Source organism: Enoplosus armatus, chromosome 11, assembly GCF_043641665.1.
Source record: "Enoplosus armatus isolate fEnoArm2 chromosome 11, fEnoArm2.hap1, whole genome shotgun sequence".
In the NCBI taxonomy this organism is placed as follows: Eukaryota; Metazoa; Chordata; class Actinopteri; order Centrarchiformes; family Enoplosidae; genus Enoplosus; species Enoplosus armatus.
The window spans coordinates 15,059,101-15,085,920 of record NC_092190.1 but is presented as its reverse complement, the minus strand read 5'-3'; the positions used below and the strand labels follow the sequence as shown (position 1 = coordinate 15,085,920).

The window sequence follows — 26,820 nt, the reverse complement described above, 5'->3', positions numbered from 1 at the left end:
GCCACTACGCCACAGTATGGTAGTTAGTGCGGGAGACAGCTACTAGTTTGCTAGCTCGTCTACTTGTACGGCAAAAGAAGGTAAACAGGTAAGAGGATCATAACACCTTGGAAAATTAGTAAATTCTGTAAAATTGTGTAATGTAAAACCTGCCATGTTTCTTTATTCCTTCACCTCTGTTTAGTTTTATAAATTATGATCTGAACAATGCAAAAAATATGTTAAATGTAAAACAATAATCATGAACGGCACAAACTAAAATAGTGGTGTGGCGACGGTAAATATGCTAACGATAGTGTTAGCTTGGCTACCCCTCGTTGGTCACATGACCCTCGCTTCACACTACTCGCACACTACTGTTGTAGTTCCTAAATGGCACTTACAACAATAGTTATTCCCTCTCAGTTACAGGTTTCCTCTGTTCCTGAAGGACTGGGTGGTGAAGGAAGCCATCTGGAGAAAAGCTGCTGTACAACAAACCGAAGAGTCACAGTGATTCCATAAATCATAAGTGAGACAAAGAGTTGCCATGAGAAAGAAAGAGAAGATATTCTGGGGTATGATGAAAATAGAGGCATCTTATATAATTGTAATTACTTCCAACTGATGTCAAAAATGTTAGCAAGCATAATTATACAATGCTTGATCATTGATATTACAAGTTATTGATCCCTTTTATAATGTATTCCTGTGGCGCTGAGAGCAGTTTATGGAGGAGGAGGAGAAGCCTGTCTTGCAGAAATGCATACTATGATAGAGTGTTATCATTTGGATCTATTCTAACGACTGTGTATGTGTGTGTGCGTGACTTCGAGCTAAAATATTGCAGTTCAATTTTTCCTGACAGAGCAGATTGCAGCTTGGGTTTGAATTCTGCAATGCTGAAGATGAAACTCAGATGAAAGATGGTTATTCTAAGCAGGCCATTGATTCCTGTAGGAGACAAACCTTCCCTGTAGAGAGTGTTGTTTGTCTAAGTGTTTCTCCAGCCAGCGGATATCAAACCACCCGTGAGTCAGAATGCAGAGTTACATACAAAAAGAGAGAACTGTTTCTGTCTGGGAAGTAAAATACCGGAGTTACATGATGCTCTTTGGCTGAGGGAAGAGCTACATTCCCAGACTCATGGCTACTCCATGGCTGCGATGATTGCACACACACATTAGAGAAGTGATTATGTAAAACCTGTTGTCTTATTAGTTTAGAGAGAAAGTACCACTGGTAACTGAAACATGCCGACAAACAGACTTTCATGCAAACACACACACATGCACACAGTATACTGTTGCACAAAGCCGCATGCATGCAGGGACACACAAGCTGCACGCACAGAAGCATAGTTAGGGATTTATTGGGAACTGAGGTAGTAGTTTGTACTTTGAGGGGCACTTTGAGAGTCACTAATGTCAGAGCTAAAACTAAAACACAGCCTCCGGTAAAACATGCCCCCAGACTGCCTGTGACACACACACACACACACACACACACACGTGCACCCAGAGTTAAACTCTCACAAACACACTTTCTTGCTAAAACACACCTGTTTGACGCCCATTGCCTTGTCTCTGCTGGCCTTGACACACCTGCACTGTATCTGTTTGCTCGAAAAGATCTTTAAGTGGGAATCCATCAGGTTTGGCTGCACGAGAGAGAGAGAGAGAGAGAGAGAGAGAGAGAATACACAAAGAGCGAAAAGAGGGATGAAACAAGATAACAGAGCACAGAAGTTGTTTGAAGTGAATTTGAGTTTATGAATTTGTGCAACAGTAGGCCTTGGGGAAATGACCTCTGCTGTGCAATGGTGGAAAAAAATCTGCTTCCTCTGAGAGAAACAGACTAGTGGATTTGTTGTTGGGCAGACAGCAGATATTGAACTCCAGAAGACTGTTTATACAGCACAGATCTGGGCTCTCTACAAGTTCTACCAAAGGAGCTATTTGCTTTATTCAATACTCAGAGACAGACAGAAAGGCAGGGAGACAGAGGAACTGACCGACATTCCTTCCGAGCAAACCTGGACCGGGACAGATGTGCATTCAAAGCTGAAGATATTGGTTCTGTGAAACCGTCTGGTTAAAGAGAGAGGAGGGGTAAAATGAAGGGCAGAGGGAAGAAGCAGGCAATAAAGCCAGCCAGACAGAAAGAGTGGAGAAGAAACAGGGAGCGAGGAAGGCAGCAAGATGGGAGATGAAAAATTGCCATTCTGCTAGTGTGCTGTGGCAGAGGTAACAGGAGGAGGGGGAGGAGGAGACTGAGGGTAACATCAAAGACGAAGGGGATTATGAGTTTGACCTCTGCAGGAGAGGACAACAGGGTCTGACCCCTGACATCAGTAAAGATACAGTTACTCCAAAACATCTTAAATAAACACACACACACACACACACACACACACACACACATACACACACACACACACAGAAAGTCATTATCTGCCATTTTCGGTCTCACTTCTTTCTGTTCTGCATGGCTTGCTTTGTGTCTTTATCTCTGTCTCATCCAAATGCATATATCCACTCCAGCCTACACAATGAATACAATAAAAGCTAGACGACTTTGCTTTTTCACCCTGAAACACACACATACAAAGTCACAGATAAGCGTGCGTGGGTGTGTTATGAATAGGATTTAAATATTGCAGAGGTTCAGAATGACTCCACTACACAATAAAACACTTGTCTCTTCTGCCGAAATCACAAAGTGGAGCTGCACTAGAGGCGAGTGTCACCTTCTCTCTAATTGAGAAACTGCAGATGCGCCCTGTTTGTTCAGATTATTAGTATTCTGGTGCATGGAGTGTGTGGACTGGTAGGAAGTCATATCAGCATAACCATCAAAACTCAAGAGCAGAATACAAAATTGCCCCTCACAGCATCAACAAAGCTGCACTCTCCAACAGTGGCTGAAGCTGTTGGAAAAAACACTTTTCTCATTTCCTGCAGCCACCAAGGAGAAAATATTAAAGCCTGAGAAGTGAACAGTTTACTGACATGGTGTTTTACAATTTCTGGATAATTGAGTTCACCAGATTCAAACCTTTGCTGCCTCTTGGAGCTGCCAAAAAATGCAAAATTACCTCAAGAATCACTGACTGTATCTTATTAGTCTAATCAAATTATGTCCTTTTTCATTTTCTAACCAATTTGACCTTAATTGAAAACATGAGGTTAAGCAAACATAAAGAGGGAATTTGTAGGAGTTAGGAAAAGATACCTCAGCTGAACACGATATGAAAGAAAGCACATTTAACCCCGTAATATCCAGGTTCCTTTCATTTTTATTAGCTTGTTCAAGCTGTTCTTATGACGTTTGCGCTGTATGAAATAAAATCCTAGACTCCATGTCTTTATGGCTGCACCACGACATGAAATGTAAATATTCTGGAGGTCTTGTGCATCATTTTATACAAATGTCTAATAAATTCAACCGGACATATTTGGTATATTTAGAAATGTTGTGACCTCCAATAGAATTTAATGAAAAGCGTTTGGCAGCACAGCAGGAGTTTGTACCGGCTGTGGTAGCAGTGGTAGTGGGATTGAAGAAGTTAATGAGCAGTAAGAGAATTTTATCAGTTCATCACTGCAACATAGATACTTCCAGGTCAGTTCATTCAGTTAGGAACCTAAAGACTTCTTGACCATCTCCACTGTCTCTATTCATTATTTTCTGTTGTGTAGCATTTTGAACATTCTGAACTCCTTTGATTTTTGGGCCTTTTGTAGACGAGCCTGTGATCAGACAGCTAATGGTGTGAACACTGTCAGGAATATTCAAGGCTTCCAGTACAAGCAGCTGAGAGCTACTTGGTCAGTTTCCCTGGGAAAACTTTGTACCATCACAAGGTCAAATGGGAATCCTGTTCAGTTATAATCAGCTTATCAAAGAACACATCCAAAGTGCAGAGAATATTGAGAGAATGTCCATACACACTCTCACATGCACACACACCCACACACACACACACACACACACACACACACACACACACATCCAGGTAGTTATCTACCCCTCCCAGCTGTGAGCCTACTAACCTTACAGTTACATCACAGCTCAGAGAGACACCTGGGTGTACTTTATATAACACACAAACACACACTCACTAAAAAAGAGAAACACACGCAGGCATGCGCAGGCACATGTGCACAAAAAAACAGAAGAATCACGTGCACACAGCTACATGCGCATGCCATACACAACAATGCAGATGCCTTGCGCAGGTCTGGAGCAGGCTAGATAAAATTAGGAATACACAAGTCTCAGCGGACTGTGGCTGTGCATCTGTCGAGTGAATCAGGACACAGACAGTACAGTGCCTGGCTAGCTGGCTAAGTGATTCTGTTTGTCTCATCTGTCTCTACATGACCAGACTGGATAAGCAGAAACATTTGTCTAAAAGAGTCCTGTCACTGAAACCACTGAGGCCAGAGCAGCTCCACATCCTGGATGGATAATGAGCGAATGCTGTTAGGTGGCAAAAACAGCTCCAGTCAGTCAGAGATGAGTAACAGTACTGCAAGAGTAAGGGCATGGTTAGTTGACAATATTTAATTCCAGAACATGTTGGCAGGTGTGATAACACATTTAAATCAATACTAATACGGTTAAACTAAAGAAATCCAATGAGTGTGAGCTAGCTGCCCAAGAACTATATGTAATTCATTCACATGAGGGCAGATTAGATTATGGTGAGCTGTGCAGCTTCAATCAAGAATGCAGAATTTGAACAAACTAGAAAAAAAATAATCCAAAGCAATGCATCAAGTCAGTTTAGGCTATCACACTTTCGACATATCTTATTTGTCTGAGGCAGAGACTGATGGAGTTGTACAGTCAGACAGGAATTGGCACAAATTGACAAGCATTTCTTTGTCCAGTACACATCAGAGTATGAGCACAAGGCTATAGGTGCTCTGTATCTGTATCTAATTGTGGAAGAAAAGAACAGAAAAACAACAATTTTAAGCCTGTAGACATTGATTTGAGGGTTTGAGCTCTATTTTGGTAAACCATCACATAGAAAATGCTGGTAGCAGCTACCTAGAAAACAACTGGCTGGCATACCATAAGAGACAACCTACCTGTTTTACTCTGTGCTCTGAATGTGTTTAATGCAGGAAGTGATCTGGTAACCAGCTGGCTATGATTTACAAAATGTAAACCTCAGTTCAGTGTGGCTACCGTGCTATGGAGGAAGTACCAAGGTGAGATCTAATACAGTTGTCAAAAACAGAAAACTGCCTACTTGGTGTCCAGCAAAGTCAAGTGAAGCTTATTCATGTATACCTTTATTCCCACTATTTAAAAAACAAGACCCAAAATATCATGTTAGATATCATTACAGACCATCTTGACCAAACCTAACCCTGAAAAAAAAAAACAAAGCTTTTAAGGGGAACAAAATATGCAGGAAGCTTGAATAGAGCTAGTCACACATAACTTGGCTGAGGCAGCATAGCATGGCCGGAGAAAATAAAATGAGCAATAACACGGACAATAACAATGAGATGTTTTCTGCATTAATTTACCACACCCAGTAATTCAGCTCATTTTAATGTAGCAAATATGCTGAAAAAGAATAAATAAATGAGGCCCAGTGGGAGTACAGAGATGCGCCGCATTCTTAAACAAACACAAGCAGCCAGACAAACTTACAGCACAGTCTGACACAGGAGGTCACATCGTAACACCAATTAGGCTGGTTTCAAGGCTATTTTGCGGCGACATCATGGCTTAAAGTGGCAGCATGAGAACTGCAAAGGAACAACCGGAGAGTCTGCAGGGTGTGAGATAATCAGACTTTATCTTTCACAGAATCACAGACAGTTCACACCCTCGTAATGGGCCTACTCTGTGTGCGTGTGTGTATGTATGTGTGTGTATGTATGTGTGTGTTTGGTAAGAGGGTTTTTGCAGTGAGGAAAGTCAATGCTGAAAAGCCAAACATCCTTCCTGTCTGAGCGATATCACAGGCCAACAACAACACACACACACACACACACACACACACACACACACACACACACATGCACACACACTCTATTTTCATCTGTCTATCTATCTCTCTACTTGAGGGCAGTGCACACAGATCAGACAGGGGTGGTCCTTGTGAATGGTACACACACACACACACACACACACTTACAGACAATCCTGCCTAGCAGCAGGACAGCCTGGGAATGGTCCTCTCCTCCATCCTTCCTTAGGAAAAGAAAGAACAGTGAGGGACAGTAGAAGTTTTTCAAATCTCAGCAGAGAGACTGTTAACATGAAACATGGACAACATTTTACAACAACATATGTTGTAGCCATCAACCCTCTGAGCAGTACATGCTGAAAATTTGACTCTGAATGTTTCAAAAATGTATTATTAGAGCTTTAGCAGTAGTCATTCCTATAACTATCTACTATTTCTACCAGTGGACGTGACAAAACATGTGCTATTCTGCAAAAAAATACACAAAGCAGAGGAAGTCATGCCTCACTCAAATGCACAACAGGCCCATGATTCTCCTGTAAGGGTGAACAAGCTGCTTTGTAAAGAAACAGATGAACATAATTATTTTCCCTGTCCTCTACAGACCACCACCTCTATGATCTCAATAATTACTATGTTCTGAAATAAACAGAAGCAGCACATTAGAGTTTTTTTTAAAAGTGACACTTTGCCCTGAACTCTCTCCTCAAGGCATTCTTTCCTGCTCATAATTTATCAGGAACAATGCTGACCTCAGCTGGACCAGCTCTGTTACTGCTGTTGTTTACACTCCTGTATGGAAAGCAGCAGGCATCAGAGAAGACTGAATTATGTAGCAATTCTCCCACAGAGAGAAGACTGACGGAGCATACAATTAGAGAGAGAGACAGACAGACAGACAGACATATAAAGGGGGAAGGTTAGGCAGATGAGACAGCAGACAGAGAGACAGATGTAGATGAATAAACAGGTAGGTAGAGTGATCCATAATGGCAATGGAGAGGTGAGAGAGAGACAGATGGTCAGCAGACAAAAAGCAAGTGAGATAGACAAGCAATAAACAGACTAAAGCATCCCACGCTTAATTAATTAGAGAGCGAAAACACTGCGGGGCTCTCGGATGCTTGAAAGACAGTTAGGCGTGTAACATCCTCACAACAACACACCCACACTCAAAAACCCAGACACGTGCAAAAACAGCCATGTACGCACACACGACAAAGGAACCTTGTATCACCTCTTTTCACAGCTTTTCAGATGAGGAGGGAGCGAAGAAAACAGGGATGAAAAGAGCAAGGAGGGAAGTAAATGAGTTGGGCAAAAAGAGGAGGGGGAGACAGCAGCGAGAGGAGGAGGGGGGTGGGGGGTAGGAAAGAGACAAATAGAGAGGAAAATTGGGAGAGGAGAGGGAGAGAGAGGGAGGCATGAAGCAGAGATTGAGCGAAGATCAGATGAGAGGAGATGAGACCAGATGAGGTAGAGATGGATGGTGGGAGAAGAGGAGAGAAATGGAGTGTGAGATGAAAAAAAAGTGAAGGATGCAGAGAGAGAGAGTGGAGGAGGAGGAAGAGGGCAGATTAGATGGGAGAAGGAGAGCCAAAAAAATAAGAGTAGTTAAATGCAGTGGAGAGGAGAGAGGAGTGGAACGAGAGAGAGAAAAGCGCAGGCAGATGAGAAAAGAGGAGAAAAGAGACCGGAGACGCTGTGACCTCACATGCTCGGCTGCAATGACGCTTTGAAGATCATCTCAAGGTTGTTAGATAAGAGGGAACCCATCCAGACGGGGGGGGGTTGGTGAAGGAATGTGGGGAAAGATTGTGATAGTGAGAAGACCAACAGGAGAAGAGCGGGGAGTGAGAGAAAGAAAGACAAGATATATAAAGCAAAAAAAGCAGGATGAGAGGGAGACGAAAGGAACCGTGAAGAGATAAGAGGAGGATAGTGTAATAGTGAGAGAGAAAGAGAGTGATGAAGGCCACAGAGAAAATGATTCAGTGACTCAAGTTGCTATGAGGCATGAAGTGGTGTGTGTGTGTGTGTGTGTGTGTGTGTGTGTGTGTGTGTGTGTGTGTGTGTGTGTGTGTGTGTGGGTGGGTGTATGTGTGTTTGTGTGCATGCATGTACATACATGCATTGACTGGGTATGAGGCAGGCATGCATTAACGTGCACAGTGCGTATGTATCAGTATCGGCAGATATGAAAACAAATGGGAGACTGTACGTTCAAGCATGCATTTGCGTGTGTGTGTGTGTGTGTGTGTGTGTGTGTGTGTGTGTGTGTGTGCGTCATGGCAGGAGTGATTAAGCACAATGAGCCTGCCAGCCAGTAAACAACCAGGCAGGCTGTGTTCCATTCCTTAATGAGCTCCCCTTATCTGTTACCCTCCTCTCCTCTCCTCCTTCCACGCATCCTTTATTTACTGTCCTTTACATTATCTCATTCACTCCCCCTCTCCATGTCCCGTTATCTACTCCTCTTTCAATATTTCCTTGCTTGACTACTTTTTTTATAGATTCTTTTTTTAGCTGTATCTTCCTCCCGCCCTCCCTTCTCATTCCCTCGATTCCCCTACAAAGAAAAAAGCAGGAGATGACATTGTCACGGTCTTTCAGGCTGTGGGATGCAACACAAGCAGGGATAATTTGCTCAAATCAGAAGCCAGAAGTATTTTGATAGTGTGAAGTCAGACAGTGTTTGATTGTACTCTGTACTGAAATGGAATGACAATGTCAGTCTGACGGTTCAACCCTTTAATGGATTTCCATGAAAGTTTGTGCAGACATTCATGGTTCCCACAAGATTCTATCTAGCACCACCATTGTGTCAAAATTTTAATTTGTCCAATAGTTTGTCTTATGAGTAAGTACCTGCAAAACGAATGACTTTCCCATCCGCTTCAGCTGTACATTGAGCTAACACACTAAACTAAGACTGTCAATGTGGTAAACATTGTACCTGTTAAACATTAGCATGTCAGCATTGTCATCATAAGAATGTTTGCATGCTGGTGTTATTTATCGATGTTGATGCACGTTATGCATTTAACTCAAAGCATCACTGTGCCTAAATACAGTCTCCTTAGTCTTGTCTAAACAACCCCTATGTTCGGCCTTTGTTAGTGTGAACTCTCCACTGAAGATTAGCATTTGGATTTTAAAAAAAGCATTAAAACACTTGAAAACATGTGTCAGTTTCTGACAGTATTTAATTAGCTAACACTCAAACAACAAATGCTTGAGATTTAGCAGTTATCAAACGCAGCCAAATATCACTATTAAATAGTCTCCAGATGCTTCACATTCAGTTTTTAAATATTAGTCAGGTATTTGTGAAAATGTTCCAATCCCCACCATCTGGACACATCTTGGTCCACACATTATTTCTGGGCTGCAATTAACAGATAGAATTGTCCACCTCTATTGTCTAAAAGTTTAAAATATCCTGCTGAAATAACCTCAATCAAGAAGCCACCATTCCAGAAAAAGTATATAATATATATATTATATAATAATATCGCATGTTCAATTAAACTGGTGGAAATGTGTTCACCATGTAGGCAGTGGTTCTAAAAATGTCAAATTGAAATGTTAGAGGGATTTTTCAGTTCTGAGCAACTTACACTGGCGTCTCAGGTCCCTATCTGCACGTCTGACGTCAAACAAAAAAACACCTGGTCATGACTTGAACTCATGCTTTCTAATGTGTTGCCTGCCATAAATCAAATTAACTGCAGTTATATCTAGTTAATGGGATTAGAGTGGGGACACAAGGTAGGAGACATCAATCTGGTCTGGAAGTCAGCCATGAATTTGGTTCTTTCGCATCTCACAGGGTCTCCTTGGCCAGCTGGCAGGGGCTGCTGGTCCATGATGATTTACAGTTATCTCCCTGTTTTGCTGCAGTAGTGACTTCAGTAATTGTACAACATATGCATTATAGAGCAAAGCTAAAGATAATCTACACAGAATTCTTTTTACATTGCTTTTATGAAATCTAAAGGAATAGTTTGACATTCACTTTCTTTCTGACTGAGAGCTGGATGAGAAGATCGATACCACTCGTGTGTACAGCCAGCTGCTGATTAGCTTAGCTTACCATAAAGACTGGAAGCAGATGGAAACAGCTAACTTGGCTGTGTTAAAAAATAAAGATAGTCCACCTACCAGCACCGGTAAAGGTTCACTAATTTACATGTTATATCAAAATATACAAAACCAAAGTGTAAAAATGACAAATTGTGGTTTCATGGGGAAATATGGGCTGATCAGTATAACTTCTACCACTTTGTTAGAAATATAACTTTTCAAAACCCAAGTACCAAGTTAAAACAAATGAAAGAATAAAGGAGATTGTCGCCTTATAACAATATTACTATCAATGCTAATTAGCAGTGACATACGTATACTGTGCATCATTTGGCAAATTCTGGGGTAAGGAATCACTTTATATACTAAAAACACAGGATGCAATTAGCAAAGCCCCCTACACCCCCTCTAAATTTCTATTAACTACCTTAAATATTCTGAATTAAGACATACAAAACATTTGAAATGCTCATAAATTGTAAAATACTGATATTTTTATTTTTCAAAAATGCAGCAGAAATGTTTTATGCTTGACACAATCCAGCCATCCGCTGAGTCAATAAACCCATATGAAAAAAATATTCAGTCAATCAAACATCCGTTAAATGTAATTTTTATATCATTTTGTAAAAGTTCTTTGCTTGCCATCTACAAATTTTTCGGCTTTCATTTTTCATGTATTCTGTTGACAGTCAACTAAAATCTCTCATGAAGAAGTTACTTATGATGAAAGGAGGTTAAATAGGCCTCACTGTGACAAAGCTGCATGTAGTCGCACAGATGAGGCTGGGGGGGCGGGTAAGACGGGGTGGAGGGGACAGGTTAGGGTAAGAAAAGGAGGAGAAAAAGAGGAGAAAACCTTTAGTTGAGTTACTGTTAGGATCAAGGTTTGGGAGTTTGGGGCACCACATCTCTGCCACATGAATTGTCAATATGGATTGGTTGAAAGTGATTTCATGAATGCTGGAAGTCTTATTATGATGACACATAGCAGTAACCGCTACCGCCCTCAAGCACTCGCTGTGAAGTCAGCAGGAAAAGCTCCAACTTCACTCTGAAATGAAGTCAATCATTATTTCCGCAAGATGTTGGTTGGGGATTTAATAATTAATTTCACTTCTTCTAAAGCATGTCAAAATATGGCTCCATTAAGAGGATATTAAGGCTTAAAAAGCGGTATGTTTGGAGGCGTGTTTGTCATCAATGTCAAGTCTCCCAAACTATGACACAAAGCTGCGGTGATCATCCCTCCTCAGCGCCACCCAGGCTCCACCTCATTAATCAAATTTGGCTCAAAACAATTGACAACATGGTGGCAGGTAGTAAACCAAACTCCAGGCTTTAAAATGTGAGTGAGAGATTCGTGGTTTTCTACAGACTATGGGTGACACTGTGGAGAGATATTAAGCTTCGCCAATTCTTAGTTTTAGAGAAAAGGAAATGACATTGTTGATGGAATAAAAAAAATCCTTCAATCAGTGCCTTTGAGAGGGACATGGATTCAGTCAAGTAGTTCAAGCAGGGGCTCTTCTAGAAACACTGGGGCCCCTGGTAAGGTGAAACATAAAGGTCAGACAAATGCGAGAAAGCATTCTTGACCTTTTGGGACACGCTGAATCCCTGAATCATCACCACCTGTCTGTCTGCAGAGACATTAATTAAGGTTGGGTTTATCAGGAATTAAGGATAAGGCCTTTTAGAAGGACTTTTAGGAATAAGGGGGGGAGGAGAATGGGAAGGGGTGAGGTTCAAAGGGTTAAGGGTCATGGTTTTTGGCTGGTGCTCAATCATCAAACCAATATTGCATTATCTACACAGTACTAGCTCATCATCCGATAGTCAAACAAATAGACAGGATGGTGTGGAAAATGTCCTATGCTTCGACTACTAAACAAGTATCTAGATGTTTACATAGATAAGAATTATTGAAATGGCTGTGCATAGCAAATATAGCCTTTAAATAAAGGTACTGTGTACATACTACAGTGGGTGAGATAGAAAGACAACCAGCCTTGCTTCAGGACATCTATACAATAATATAGTAATATCTGAAATGAAAGCAATAATGTGGTTAAATAAGTCATGTTTTAATGCAAGAGCAGGTAAATGCTATAAATCATAATATATCATCTGTATCTTTCCATTCTATTTACAAGACTTTAACACATAGCTGGTTAGAGTGATTCTTCAGTAAGTCTGACAACTCTTCTTCTTCTGAAGCTAATTTCTGTCTCTTGGCTCACTTTCAATTCCTGTGTTTTTCATATCACTCTATCTCACTTTGTCTTTCTCGCTCTCACAGCTGTTAAATCCCTCTCAATAAAATCTTAATCGCTTTCCCACCTTCTGACTAACTTTTCCTTCAGCTAATGTTTTTTTTTTTTTTTTAATCCCCTCTTCCTCTCTGTCTGTGTTTACATCCATCTCTCGCTGAAATTTGTTATTTTCTCCTCAGCTTAGTTTGATCCTTGGCAGATAGGGCCTTTGATCTTTTAATGGAAAAAATGCTACATTCACATTTCACAGGTTGTTCAAGTTGACATCAGCAGTCTGTGTGTGGTACTCGTTAGCTCAGCTCTGCATCTGCGTCTGCTCTGCTCAGTCCCAGCACTGCTTCACCGTGCAGCACAGGTACAGTAGGAGATGTAAACTGATCCATAACTGACCCTTTTGCCACAGCGCTCCTCCTCTTCCTCCTCGGGTGTAGAAAAAGCAGAAGATTTAATATCCAAAGCAGGTTTTGAGACATTTGATGGATATCTTGGCTCGTCTCGTTCCAGGTTATGAGCGAATGATGCATAGAACTGCATCTCCCGGGATCCAGTTTGTCTTCAGTTCGCTGACATGCAACACACAGCTGCCTGTCTTTTCATCCTGTTACTGAAATTGTCTTTCTGTCACTCCATCTGTAACAATCCTGCAGGGTAATTAGTAGAGGTATTTAAGTCTTTTGTTTATATGTGTGTCTGCGTGTGTGTGTGTATGTATATGTGTGTTTGTTTGTATGTGTGTGTGTTGTAATTATGTCCCTGTATGTGCAAGTATCTTGCTGCGGTTATACACGCGTGGTGGAGTGTGTGTGCGTGGAGATGTGTGTGTGTGGCAAGTGTGTATTACTATACGGGCTATGGTGTGTGTATCCCTGGTGCGGATGCCCCATCCTCATCCCCACCACTGATCCAGGCGTCATGGGGGTCATCGGTGTCGCCGGGGTAACAGGGTGTGACCCAGGGGTCACAGGCAGTGATCCTGGGGTCAGAGAGGTCATGAGGGGGACGTCATCAGGCGAGCGGCGCAAGGTGAGGGTGTAATCGGGTGGGCAGGTGAGGCGCACGGTGTCCAGTGTGCTGTAGATGTCCTGGGTGTCCATGCCGTCCAGGGCGTCCAGCGTATCCAGAGTGTGATGGTGGTGAGTGTTGTTCCTCTCGTCTGCCGATGCCACATCACACTCCAGCTGCTTCACCTAAAAGGTTGGACAGGTGGATGAATGAATGGATAGATGAGAAGACGATAAGGAGTTGAAGCAATTGGACAGAAAGGGAAAGAAACTGAAAAGCAGGCTCATTGCCAAATAATCAAATCTAAGGCTACCACTAAGGAATATTTCATTTTAATATATTATATTATATACCAATTATCTCCTTGATTCATCAATTAATCCTCACTATTTTATAACATAAAATGTCAGGAAATGACTATCACAATTTCCTAAAGCCCAAGGTGGCATGGAAAATTAATTAATCTATAACCAAAAAAGTTGCTTATTCAGTATTTGCCGATTGACTAATGCCAAGTTATTATGGCTGGGCTAAGGCTGAAATTAATATCACAACACTATTAATATTTTTGACTGTCAATATGTATCATGATGTGGCAGATGCATATATAACCATGTATAAAATAGTACAACTGAGGATCAATGAAATAAACTGTTCCACTGATGCATTTCATTGGATAAAGCACTTCACGTGTAAACAACAACTTCTATTTAAATACCATTTACCAGAATTCATGTAAACCATATATTCACATAATAATATTTAATATCGCCCAGCCTTACATGTATTGAAAAGACACCTGGTAATCAAGCAAACCCATCCACAAACATACGTCTCTGTAAGCATTTCTTCTGGTGAAACAATCATTTTAAAATCACCACCACGGACACATCGACATTTGTGGGGTAAGTTGAGGGTTTACTCCAGTTAGATTGGTTTTAGAGTCCGCATCTAGCAGTCAAACATTTGGTCCAGCCTTTACCCAGTCAAAGCTACAAACCAAATACAGAGCTCAAATCACTATTTGTCATCATCATCTAAACCACTTCTGACAGAGTTTGACTGATTTTTATGTCATCCTCTGCCAGGATATTGTGTTTTATTCCCAGTCAGACTAATTAACACATGAATACAGTACATGGCAATAACATATGCAAATACAAAAAGACCATGCAGGATTTTTGCTTGTCACACCAGATCTATCATTGGTGAAAAGAACTGACATTTGAAATAAATAGAACACAATTACAAAAGCAGCTGCAATGTTGAGCCACATTACTGTAGTTCAATTGCCAATTAGTGGAATTTGTCATCTATAAAAGAGGTCTGACATTTAGCACTCACTATGTGAGATTTCAGAGCAACTAACAGAGCTCAAAAGAGGCCAAATAGACAGCGGATGAATTGGAGGCAATTGGACACAGCTCACACACACACATGCATCAAAACACCCTCACAGATGCACACACGAGCACACGCATTCTCAGTGATAATGGCTGCTGATGACAGCCTGTGTTGTTGCAGAAGCGCTCCACTGGCAGCTTCTCCACTGGCAAGAAAGGAGTTCATTCAGTCACACACACACAACCACGACTGGCTTGATGTTACTTAAAATTAAAATAATACTTGTTTGGTTTTTAACAATAAGCGTGATTATTTTCAATATAACTTAAAAGTATGTGGGTACAGAAGCACACAGACACCCCACACAATTTACACACACATGCACAATAAAAATACAAAAACACATGACTCACCTGTAATGACATGAGTCCCTCCCCCTGCAGGTGGGCGGCGACATCTGCAGGCGTGATGTCTCGTCTCGGGGGAGGAAGTGGACGAGGCCGGCGATGCTCCAGACGCCTCTTGTCCTTCTTGTACAGCAGGGCCGCGAATGCGAGGATGTTAAGAAACAACAGCGACGCTCCCACCGCAATCGTCACTGAGAGTTCGGTTGAGTAGTCCTCATTTGGGACGCGGACCCCGTTTTCCTCTCCACCTTGGCCTAAAGCAGACTCCGGCGGCTGTGGAGTACCTCCTTGTGAACCTGGATGGCGTGTGCTACTAGGCGGCCAACCTTTGGCTAGACGCTTAGTGTAAGAATAAGGAGTGTCATCCTGTGGAGAAGGACTATGCGTGAAGGAGGACACCGATTGGAGGAGCTCGTTGACATGATGCAAGTGAGGGACCAGCTGCAGCCAGAAGGAAATTTTGGTGGCACGGTAGTGGTCTCTGACACGGGGCTTCAGGCCAATGTGGAGGTACAGCTGCTCTTTAGGAGTGTACTTAGACCAGGCCACTTCTTCAAAACGGTTAGGTTTAGTGTGGATGAACTTCGTGTCTTGAGGAACCGGCTGGTTTGGGTCACTGGAAAGAGTGAAACACACGTTATTCACATCCAGATGGGTTGGTGGTTATGTAAGTTTTTAGTTTTTTTATAATTCAAACATAACAAAAAAGAGGGATTAATGATTTGTGTTAGGCAAGACATTGCTTTTCATCCCTTCTTAACCCGTTGTTCTACAAATAGCTGCAATCACACACAAAAAGATACACAGAAAAGAAAGAACAAAGAAATATAACCAAAGAAATGAACTGTCAGCAGCTCTGAGCATCTTGAAAGATGAAAACAACGTGAAAAATCGAAATCAAATCACCAAAATAATAGTGCAACCTAACAGCTAAGAACACTCCATGATCAATAAAGGATTAAATAAACCACAATGAAAAGCAACAGAGAGCACAGGGTTCCCACCCACATATCTACTTACATTCAAGGGTCATATTATAAAATAAAACATTTTAGTGCAATGATTCAGTATTCTACCATGTGTGATGCACACATTCAGTGAAAGTACAAATACCAGTAGTTCCTGCTTTTCAGTTTTTCAAATGTCAGAGACTCCTCACAGAGGTGAAGACTTTTTCTCAGCTGGCTACCGTCCTCTGAGGAATATGAGTTTCTCTCATGCTGGCCAATAGTTTCAGCAGCGCTGGCACACACCTTTCTAATCAATATCAAAGTAACATAAGACAAACCGGTCACAAAAAAAATATTTTCACAAAGCAAAACAAGTTTTATCTTCCTGTAAACATAGCTCAGAGGTGATTCAGTTGCAGATCATTGATTTCTGTCCACTTGATATGCCTCTTACAAAACATTTCATTCAATGCACAGTTCAAACTCCTGCAGTTTGAACAGTGTGTGGTTATTTGCGCTTCTGACAAACATAAAGCTGTCAGATATCTTCATTAGAGATGAATGTGTGCGTGGTATAGTAAAGAAATATTCTGAAAAATCACTTCTCTGACAAATGCAGACAGGCAGGTGTTGATTTACAGACTTATTTGTGTTGGCGGCGAAAAAAGTACATAAAAAAGAAACAGCAGCACATCTTCACAGACTTGCCAGTTACACGCTATGTGCTCGCAAGTCAATCAACACCTTATGAACGGCACAAAAAGGCAGCCAGCATAAAGATCTACCGGCACGCAAACACACACAGAAGCTGAGGATTTATGCGCCCACACAGAGGCTTACAAAATATACATCAGGGAGCATCATATCCTCCCCGTTAAATTGAGCTGTCGCAGAGCTCCATCACCATCTGAAGTCCTCTCAGCCGAGTGAAGTCTTTCTTCAGAGAAAGTTCCACATTGATAATTGAAGTGCACAGTGAAATCTTGCTCTGCAGCTTGCTGTGGTGGTAATGACAATACACACTTACGGGCTAGAAAGTGCTAACTTGATGCGATGTGATTGCTTTAATGCCCCTGCATCAAAGACTTTTGTGTTTTTTTAACACCACAATCAAAACATGTGAGAGCATGCACTAATTCTGCATGTTGTGAGACAGCAAGGCTCTGTGGTGATTTAGATCAAGGTCTAGACTGCAGATGTCTCTGTAAATCTGAAGAGGTCTCAGTAGAGTGAGCCTCGATTGGATTAATTACTGGTAATTACTCACTTCGAGCACTGCAGAAATAGGGTCCATCCTCAACAATTACTTTTATCTTGTATATCATGTTAGAGTGGAGAGATAAAAGGTGGTCTTATCAGTGTGGATTGTCTGGTTTTTTAAGTTTTAATGTGGATTTTTTTCTATAACAACTGTAGTTTTTTGAAGCTACCGTCAGATCATTTCCCTTTCAATTTAATACATTGGATATCCAGAAGCTTTTTAAGCTACAGGCAGAGCATTTTCATTTTGATTTAACATATTGAATAAGCTCTCTATCTCATTGCGGCAGTTTTGACCGTAAATGACTGAGGATGCAGAAAGAGAGAAGACACAATTTATCAAACAGTGGCCAATCTTTCATGCTTCTTTTAGGACATTACCTTGGCTTTCCTCAAGGACTTTTTCAAGGGTTTTTTAACTTTCTCAGCCAAGGTCGAAAGTGGAGTCAACATTTTGACATGACAGAGAACCTGTGTGAAAGCTCTGCCAAAATTAGTCTGCAGTGCTGCTTTCATGATTGTATCTAAAGGGCTGTCTTCTCGTCAGACATCAGAAACCTTTTGAAGGAAAAGACATTATGATAAAATACCCCTTTTTCCTGTGAGCTCATTATTTTTGTTGCTCTAAAACTCCAGTGTTTTCCTCTAATGCATCATTAAATCTCAGCTTCACTCAGTTTAAACCTCCATTCCAAATGAAACCTAATATTTCTGAAAAACAATTTTTTTCTATGCTATTAAAATGTTACTTATCTTGATAGAAAAAGAGAGATGGATTTAGGCTGATCTGTCTCCTGCACATGTTTCCTACAAGTTGGCACCAATGCATTTTTCCCCCATTGTTTTTAGCAAATGCAAAAGTTACATATGAACATAATTTGCAGGAAAATGTACTTAATGCTATTAATAATCAAAACCTTCTCCCTGTTGTTCTTAATCTTTGGCTGTCCTCTCTCTCTGTGAACCCTGCCAGACAACTACACTCCATGCCCATGTTCACGTTTAGTATCATTCAGTCAAAAAAAAGAAAAAAGATAAAGAAAACTTATCCAGCACTTTAAAGCGGAGAGGCACAATGCTGCTGACACCATAGACTCGAGCCTTGGCTATCTTACTTGGAGCTCGGAGGAGGTTTGTTCCTGTAAAAATCAGGAGTGAGCTGTCCACACTTACAGCAACAACTCTGTGTTGCCAAAACCTTGTCTCTGCAGGGAATCAAAGACAAAGGGATGAAGAACAACTGATTTCCCACTGGCAGCTGTGTATTTTCTTTCGCATTTTAAAATGTGATTAAATGGCCTGGCTTTTATTCGTTTTCATGAGACATTTTCTACATGTGGGTGGGGATTAGATATTAATAGCAGAAATTAGAAATAGATTTCTGTGTCTAAGAGAGCAGAAATAAAGACAACTGAATCACGCTGTGCTTTGTTTTGTCTTGTTTTCTTGATTTTCTTTATGTAGTTTAGTAAGGCAAAAGAAAGGGAAAAAAACTCTTCTCAGTGGGATTTTCCAACTGAAATCAATGTCTCACATCAGTGTACATTTTTATAGCTCACCCAGTCTTGGCAAAGTTGGTCCAGTAAGTCATGACTACAGCGCTCAGCATCACGTCGTTCTTGGAGAAGTTACAGTTGAACAGATCAGTGGGTCCCACCATGGGCACGCCGAACACATAGGGCACCTACACACACACACACACACACACTTTAGGGTAGCTTACTGTTGGAGGCAACAGATTACATTCATTCTCTTGACAGTAACCGTGACCATAACTGAATCACGTCAAACTCTAACCTCGTCCCGGGGAAGACAGAAATTGCAGAAAGTGTAACTGCAATGAACCTAAAACTCAGGTCACTACATTCATCTTCAGTTTGGACTGAAATCCACCCACACAAATACCAACTACAAATGCATGCACACACACACATTCAGAGTATAAGACAAGCAAGTGTACAACCATGGAAATCAAAAGTTTATACCGAAGAACATATTACTGTAATAAACTTCATAGCAGTAAATATACAGGTAGATAACACAGCTTCATATTTCATGCCGTAGAGGATTGCTTGATTCAACTTATTAAGCCCTTTGAACAAATTAATATAAAGCAGCACTTCAAGGGTAATCTAAAGCATGCATGCCTCCATCTGCTTTAGAGTTAAGTACCCAAACTAGTCATTCTGCCTTTTGTGAAATTTCATATCTTGACTCCTCTCCTTGATATCTAATATCATGTCTTGTGCCGCTACTGACAAACTATAACTATCAGTAATGTTATCTCTGTGAAGCAATACAACATTGTGACCTCATCTTACCTCGTCACCATGGGCGGAGTCAGCCCAGGGCGGTGTGGCGTCACTCTGGCAGTGGTGGTAAAAGGAGTAAAAGTAGGTGGGGGATCCATACTGAGCGTGGAGGTCAGCTGTGGCGATTGCCGGCGCCACCCATTGGTGGTCTGTGAATAGCGCTACCAGAGTCTTCCTCCGGGTTTCTGCATTGTCACGGTCCGCCCAGTCCGTGTACATGAACCTTTAGAGTATACATTTAAAATGAGCCAATTAGCCAATCAATTAATCAATTCAAAGATTGGGTCTATTCATCTATCAACCAATATATTAATTAAGTATGCATGTGAATATTCAAACCATCTGATAATTGTCCATTTGAAGGAATACTTTTACAGGCATTTTTTTATTTTATTTATTCATTTACATTTTACATTTATTCGTCATCTTGCCAGGAGTTAGATGAGAGGATTGATAGCAACTGTCATGTCTGTGCACTAAATCTGAAGCTACCACCAGCTGAGGTTAGTTTACCTTGAGAGAAAGACAGGAAACAGCTCGCCGGGCTCTGTCCAAAGTTCAATATAATCCACCAACCAACATTATTAAAACGCACTAATTAATCCAATCCAATTAATATGATTAAACCATACATGAAAAGGACTATAAAAACTAATGTGTTGTGACTTGTTCTTGGTGAGTCTCTGTTAGTTGCCTGGCAACAACAAGATTCGAGGATGTCACTACTCCTGGCCAACAAATAGATCAACACATACACCCCCCCATAAAATCACAAACTGTGAATTTTACATTTCGGTCTTGGTACCGATTAAAGAAACGAGATATAATGTGAGCTTTAGAGGTGCTGATAGGCAGATTTTGTTTGGACAGAGCCAGGCTAGCTGTTTCCACCTTTTTCCAGTCTTCAGGCTAGGCTAAGCTAAGCTAACCATCTCCTGACTGTCACTTCATATGGAACAAACCGACATGCGAGTAGTATCATTTAATTAGTATAAATTTGTCATCTAACTTTAAGCAGAAAAGCGAATAAGCATATTTGCCAAAATGCCAAAGTGCTCCTTAAATACATTCAGACATTCACAGACTCACTCACCTTATGCTCTCTCTCAGTGTATCTCGGCCTTCTGGGTATCCATACAAACTATCCACAAAGTCTGACACAGCAAAGTCAAAGTCCTCAGCCGTGACACCGTCCTCTGAGTCCACAATGCCCTCCACAAACTTCACGCCCTCGCCCTGATTAACCCCCAGCATCACATCGTAGTTGAGAAACTCTCCCTGCTCCATCAGAATCTGGGGGTCATCTGGAATAACATCTCCATCAATCACCGGGGCAAAGGCTGTGTGATATTTGGCCGGCGTTACGTTCTGTTCCACAAGTTCGCGGTAGCTCCGGCCCTGGAGGCAGGCGACCAGTTGGGTGCTGTCGTCGATGCCGCAGCCCACCCTCTCACCGAGCTGCCGGGCGTACTTGCTGGGCTGGTAGTTGACAGCCCAACTGGCTAAAGCGCTGCCGCTCTGGATGATGGCTCTGTGGAACAGGTCTGAGATACACATGAACACACACACATGAATACAAATATGGGTGTATAAAGCATTTGCACTGAGGCAACCACATGTATACATTTATGGATGGACCCTCACACATATGCATGAATGCGCAACCATATGATTGCACACTTGGAGGATTACGCAATACATTTGCACACATAAACAGATGCAGAACAAGCATTCCCACGGCAAGAAAACACTCACAGACATGCATTATTCAAAAGGAAGGCAGGTCATGGTTAGAGCAGCAGGTTCAAGCAGGTAAGGGTTTGCATTTAAAAAGTTTTTTTTTTAAAATACAGCTCTTAGCTATGTGAGTCACAGGCAGGCTGTATTAGTCAGAGGATTCAAAGGCTTATTCGGACATTTATACCAGTAAATGAAAGCTGTATCGGCCCACAGGAGACCATGAAAAGTTTCATAACCTTAAATGTTGTAGCTTTCATAAACCTACCAACCATCATAGGTGCACAACTGTCTATCTGCCTCAACTCTATGTATAATTTAAAGTACAAAAACCTTTCCACCTATGTGCCGCATAAGTTAAACTGAATAAAACACACAGGACAAGCAGGGTTTTTGTCCATGATTCTTCCATACCCTCTGAGTAGTGAGACAAGGTGAGCAGGCTGACGCAGGAGGCTCCGGCCCCGGACCCAAACACAGTGACCCTGTTTGGGTCTCCTCCGAAGGCTGCGATGTTCTCCTTCACCCAGCGCAGAGCCTGGATCTGATCCAGCAAGCCGTAGTTCCCTTTCGCTGCCTGGTCACCTGTACTAAGAAATCCTACAAGCACAGAGAGAGAAAGATGTTGTTATTACATCTGATAGAACATAATACTTAAGTTTAAAGATGTCACTGTAGAGAATTGAGCAAACTATGTAAAAATAATGAGTCGATCAAAAGAGGTTTTTGAAAGTAGAACCTCTTCATCTTACAATGTAAAAACACACAGGAGCACACAGGGAGGTGATTGGTTGGACATCCACACATCATGGCATCCCCACTGTTAAGATCAATTATGCATGAGTCCTGTTTATCATACATTTAAAGATAAAATTTATGAAAAACGATGTGCCTCCCCTACAATTAGATCAAACCAACAAGGTGCATCCATATTCATGTAAGTGAAAATCAACTTACACACACATAAACCTACGCCTGCATGCAGCTACAAACGCAGCTATCCCTTATTCCCTTTACTGCTGACGTTGTTAGGTAAACACAAAGAATCCTAATGGCTCACTCCACGACAGTATATCTCATTACTGCAGACGTTCATTTTCACTGAACCTCAAGCTGGCCCTGAACACATAGCAGTATAATGAGCAAGAGGCAACGTTGTTCAAGTAATACATTTCATCACACTGTGCCATTTGTAAAAAAAAATCTCTCATGCAAAATGAACATTAATTTGACCATAATGACAGTTTCAAAATGCCTTCTTATATACTGTATGATGTGCTTTCATAATAAGATTTGGGTCAATGTCTCAGTTTATTTATGTTCCTTACATTTCTGTAGAAAATGTGCCCCAATTTCAGCACATTGCAGTAAGATAAGCAAAAAATAACTGTGCATAATTGTACGCTGCTTTGCATATATGGGCTCACCTCGTGCATCCAACTTATGATGGCAAAGATGAGGAGGAGGAGGAGGAAGGTACTGCTACTCGTGAAGATGGATGGTGATGATGGTGGTGGTGGTGGTGATGATCGTATCGGTGGTGGTGTAAACACAGAGGATGGAGATGAAGACAAAAAGAAGCTTGTAGGATTGGCTTTGTTTAGCTTGATATGGTGATTACAGCTGTAGCCATTAGTTTTATCCCCAAGGTCAGAATTAAATTGTTCGTTCACCCACCAAGCAGATGCAGATATATGCCATCTTATAAAATCAATATCAAACAAAAGCCTTGAAAGCTTCTAAAATAAATGTGTCTCATAAACTCAAATCAATATTTTTTTTGTTGAATGTTTTAACCTTTAAACTTGTATTCAACTCTACTCCACTCCATTCTCTGTCTAATTAAAGGAGAAGTGGCATTCATCAGTATTGACATGCTTAGTGTGTACACATGATCTACAAAATGTGCTAAAACTGCATAAAAAGATAGAAAATTAAATAAGTGCACTAAATGTTTTTTAGAGAAAGAGCAGTCTTTACTTTTGCTCTATTAGAGTAAATAAATATTGATTGATAAATCTAAGGCTTTATTCAAATGCATGTATCTTTTTTTTAAATATCAGTCACTTTCTGCAACATAAATCCACATAATCAAGGAGATTGAAGTGATAATGGCATGTTGGTTAAATCATTTTTAACATTGCAAAATAGGCTGAATCAAATAACTTATTACAAAAAATACTGTGAGCACATTTTATTAACTTGCTGACACACTTTAATTTATTTCTTCATCTGAATTATTAAATAGTGGGCAACTCCTAATGAGAGTGAGGGCATGATTTAACCCAGCCAATGGAATGATATGCAGATAGTGCATCAGACTTAATCAATCAAATCTTCAAAGTATGCTTTTAACCCTCCTGTGGCCCTGCTCGGGCTTCGTAATTTGTATAATTACAGCCACAAAAAGCCTAAATGCCAGGATTCTAAGATATTCTATTTATTCAGCCCATGAGCTTTGCTTAGCTGTCTAAAATTAGAAAAACCACAGGGAATCAGATTTTCCCTGTTCAGAGAGCAATGAGTCAGAGACTCATGGAGGTAAAAAGGATCAGATTTGAGTCAATGCAAGTAGTGGAAAAAAATTGGCTTCAGGGGGTTTATTTCCACTAGGGACACTCATACTGAACATGTTTTCACTCAATAAACAAAAAGGCACTCTGGGTAAAAACAACTAACTAATGGTTTTCACATTTTATAGCTCATTGAAGGATTAAACAATCCAGATGGTGAATACAATACAAATGTAAAGAAGCTATAAAATTCAAAGAGAGGAACAACGGTATGTAAATCTTTTTGTTAAAAGAAAAAGAATGTACAATGTGTGCATTGCATCAATACCGTAATAAGTTATAGCTCTTTACTAATAAATGTCACCCAATAAAAACCTGATAAATAAAACTGAATTAAAATAACAACACTGAGTGTGGTTTTATATGAAAACATGACTTTGGTTTTTAATGGTTTGATTTAATCTTCTGCAGGTAAAATTACTCATATGTGAACAATTCCCAGTGTGTGATCTGATTGGTTTATCTATGCTGATGTTTAGCCCAGATCTAATACCTGACTATTGTCATAGACTGAACCTGCATCTCTTCATCACATACCACCTCCTCTTAGCTTCTCCTGTTTCTAACAGGAGATCCATCTATGCTTTTGCAATTTCTGTCTAAAGAAAAAAACAGCTTAATTCCCAACTTACGTAAATACAACAGAGATGTGAACATTGCATTCCAAATTATTATCCATTCATCGCCTTTCAGGCTAGCCCCCAACGCAAAGTAAATTACTATACAGTAGATGTATGATACCGCAGTGATATTATCAGAATACCCAGAGCACCTTGGCAGTAATTGCACTGCTATTGTTCTTGCTCAAAGGGTGGAGCGCAGCGCTGAAGTACAAATACAGCCATTTTAAAACCTGGAATGTTTCACTATAGATTACTTCCTATTTCCACATCTTTAGGGGTTTTCAATTAACTCCTATATCCGACAGGCACTCTAAAAATCAACCCAAAAGGCATCCAAGGCATGCATCTATCAGTATACACAGTGATTGTCAAGATATGTATATGGATGAAAAATGATTGGAATAAAGAATCTAGAGGTACGCTTTAACAGTGATGCTTACAGGTTGAGGACACAGGGGAAATGCAGCAACACCCATACTCGAGGCATACACACTCATATTACCATAAAGTGTTGAGCAAATTACATAGATATAGAAGATGAAGTATTTTACCCAGCACTCCTAGGCGATAGTTGAGGGTTATGACAATGACGTTGCCGTAGCTTGCGAGCACGCTTCCATCCATCATGTTACCAGTGCCTTCTGTGTACGAGCCCCCGTGGACGTAGACCATCACCGGCCGCTGACCCCCCTCCTCATGGATGTCTGGCAAAGAGGGAAAAAGATGGAGGATGATAAACAGATTGACATTCTGCCTCTGTTCTGTGTGTTGTTTGAATAAATGCCCATATTGACTGTACTGTATATGTGTATGACTGAATGTCCACCTGTCCATTTGTATGTATCTCAGCCTTTGATCACTCAGTTGGTTTATACATACAGAAGCAGAAACCATCTGTGACTCTCTTGCTTCCCTATGCATTTCTCAGCGGGTGAATATAAATTGAGGCTGTGGGAGTGTTCATGCTTGCCATCGCATGTGTGTAGGGTCACATGCATGTGTATGAACCAATATGTATGCATGAGTGAGTCTGTGTCCTTCCCACTTTCCTCCACAAGTAAAGGCGTAAACCCCTTGGCGACTGATGCAGGTGTCTGCATATTAAGTGTTGGTTCAACCAGTGGCATGCACAAGGGGGGAGGAGGGAAAGGGTTGTGGGGGTCCACTTTCAAAAAACCTTTATTTGTTTATCTACTTGCATGTTTTAATCATTTGCCAAAATGCCCTTGTGATCACCGCAGGGACCTCTCTAGTCTTTTTTTGCCGCTCTGTTTTGACCTTAGGCCAAAATGAACCTCAATCCTAATTCTAACCCTGCATGCTTATTCATTCACCCTCGCCCCTGAGAGAGTGTGTGGGTTCACTATGGGTTCACTCACCTTCCTCGGTGGGCACGTAGATATTGAGGTAGAGACAATCCTCACTCTGGTGAGTGAGGTACGTCGCCGCTATATCCAGGTTAGCCGTGAGCCAGGACGGCATCATATCTCCCAGCATGCTCCTCTCATCCAGCGACTGCGGGCACACGGGAGCAAACTGCGTCACATTTCGTATCCCTGGCCAGGGTAAAGGAGGCTCTGGCGGCTGGAAACGCCGGTCCCCCGTTGGAGGCCTTGCGTACGGTACTCCCAGGTACTGGATGACGGGTCCCAGGAGGTCGGAGGGCAGCGGGGTCAGGATGCCACGGATGCGGCCCTGCGCCGTGGAGACGACAGGCACAGTCTGCTGCGCCGAGGAGGGGGCCGGATGGAAAGAAAGGGAGAGGCAGAGGGAGAGGAGGAGGGATAGAAACCCGAACGAGGAGGAAAAGGATGGGAGAGGAGATGAGGCAGAGGGAGTTCTCCTGGTCCTCAACCCGGACATGATGGTTATGTTTAGGGGTAGCTTGGGAGATGAGGGATGAGTGGGGGGGGGGTGGGGGGAGGGGTTACGGCTGTGTTGACCCTTCAGAGGTATCCAACACTCACACACAGCTGCTGCTCAGCTTGGCCCATAGCACACACAACACACAGTCCTGACTCTCGCAAACAACCTTTTCCTATGTGTTGTGTGTGTGTGTGTGTGTGTGTGTGTGTGTGTGTGTGTGGTCCTGTGTGTGAGTCAGTGATTCTGTGCCTCTGAGTGTGTGGTGACTCAGTCAGTGAGTCCCTTGAATACGTGTCTGTGTGTGTATGTATTTGTGGAAGTGTTTAAGCGAGTGTGTGTCCTGGACTGGCGATTTGAGCATGTGTGCGCGTGTGTACATGTGTGTCAGTGTGTGTGTGTGTGTGTGT

At 41.6% G+C, this 26,820-nt stretch overlaps 1 protein-coding gene across 1 annotated transcript; it reads right to left on the bottom strand.

Annotated features, from left to right (window-relative positions):
- Positions 1-13,118: 13,118 nt before the first annotated feature.
- LOC139291949 (neuroligin-4, X-linked-like) lies at positions 13,119-26,410 on the bottom strand. The gene is made up of 8 exons (XM_070914026.1): positions 25,927-26,410; positions 25,099-25,251; positions 21,766-21,951; positions 20,708-21,158; positions 19,624-19,837; positions 18,862-18,986; positions 15,099-15,708; positions 13,119-13,526 (listed from the first exon to the last, which is right to left on the bottom strand). Exons 1-8 carry the CDS (start codon positions 26,408-26,410, stop codon positions 13,119-13,121), a joined length of 2,631 nt encoding a protein of 876 aa, XP_070770127.1.
- Between the last annotated feature and the right edge of the window lie 410 nt (positions 26,411-26,820).

Bases quoted from the DNA above. Each gene is read 5' to 3' on its own strand.
- LOC139291949 (XM_070914026.1), bottom strand. From the start codon at position 26,410: ATGTCCGGGTTGAGGACCAGGAGAACTCCCTCTGCCTCATCTCCTCTC. The intron at 19,838-20,707 runs GTGAGTGAGTCT...TATACTCTAAAG, and splicing joins ACACTGAGAGAGAGCATAAG to GTTCATGTACACGGACTGGG. The intron at 15,709-18,861 runs GTGAGCTATAAA...CACTCTTTCCAG, and splicing joins ACCAACTTTGCCAAGACTGG to TGACCCAAACCAGCCGGTTC.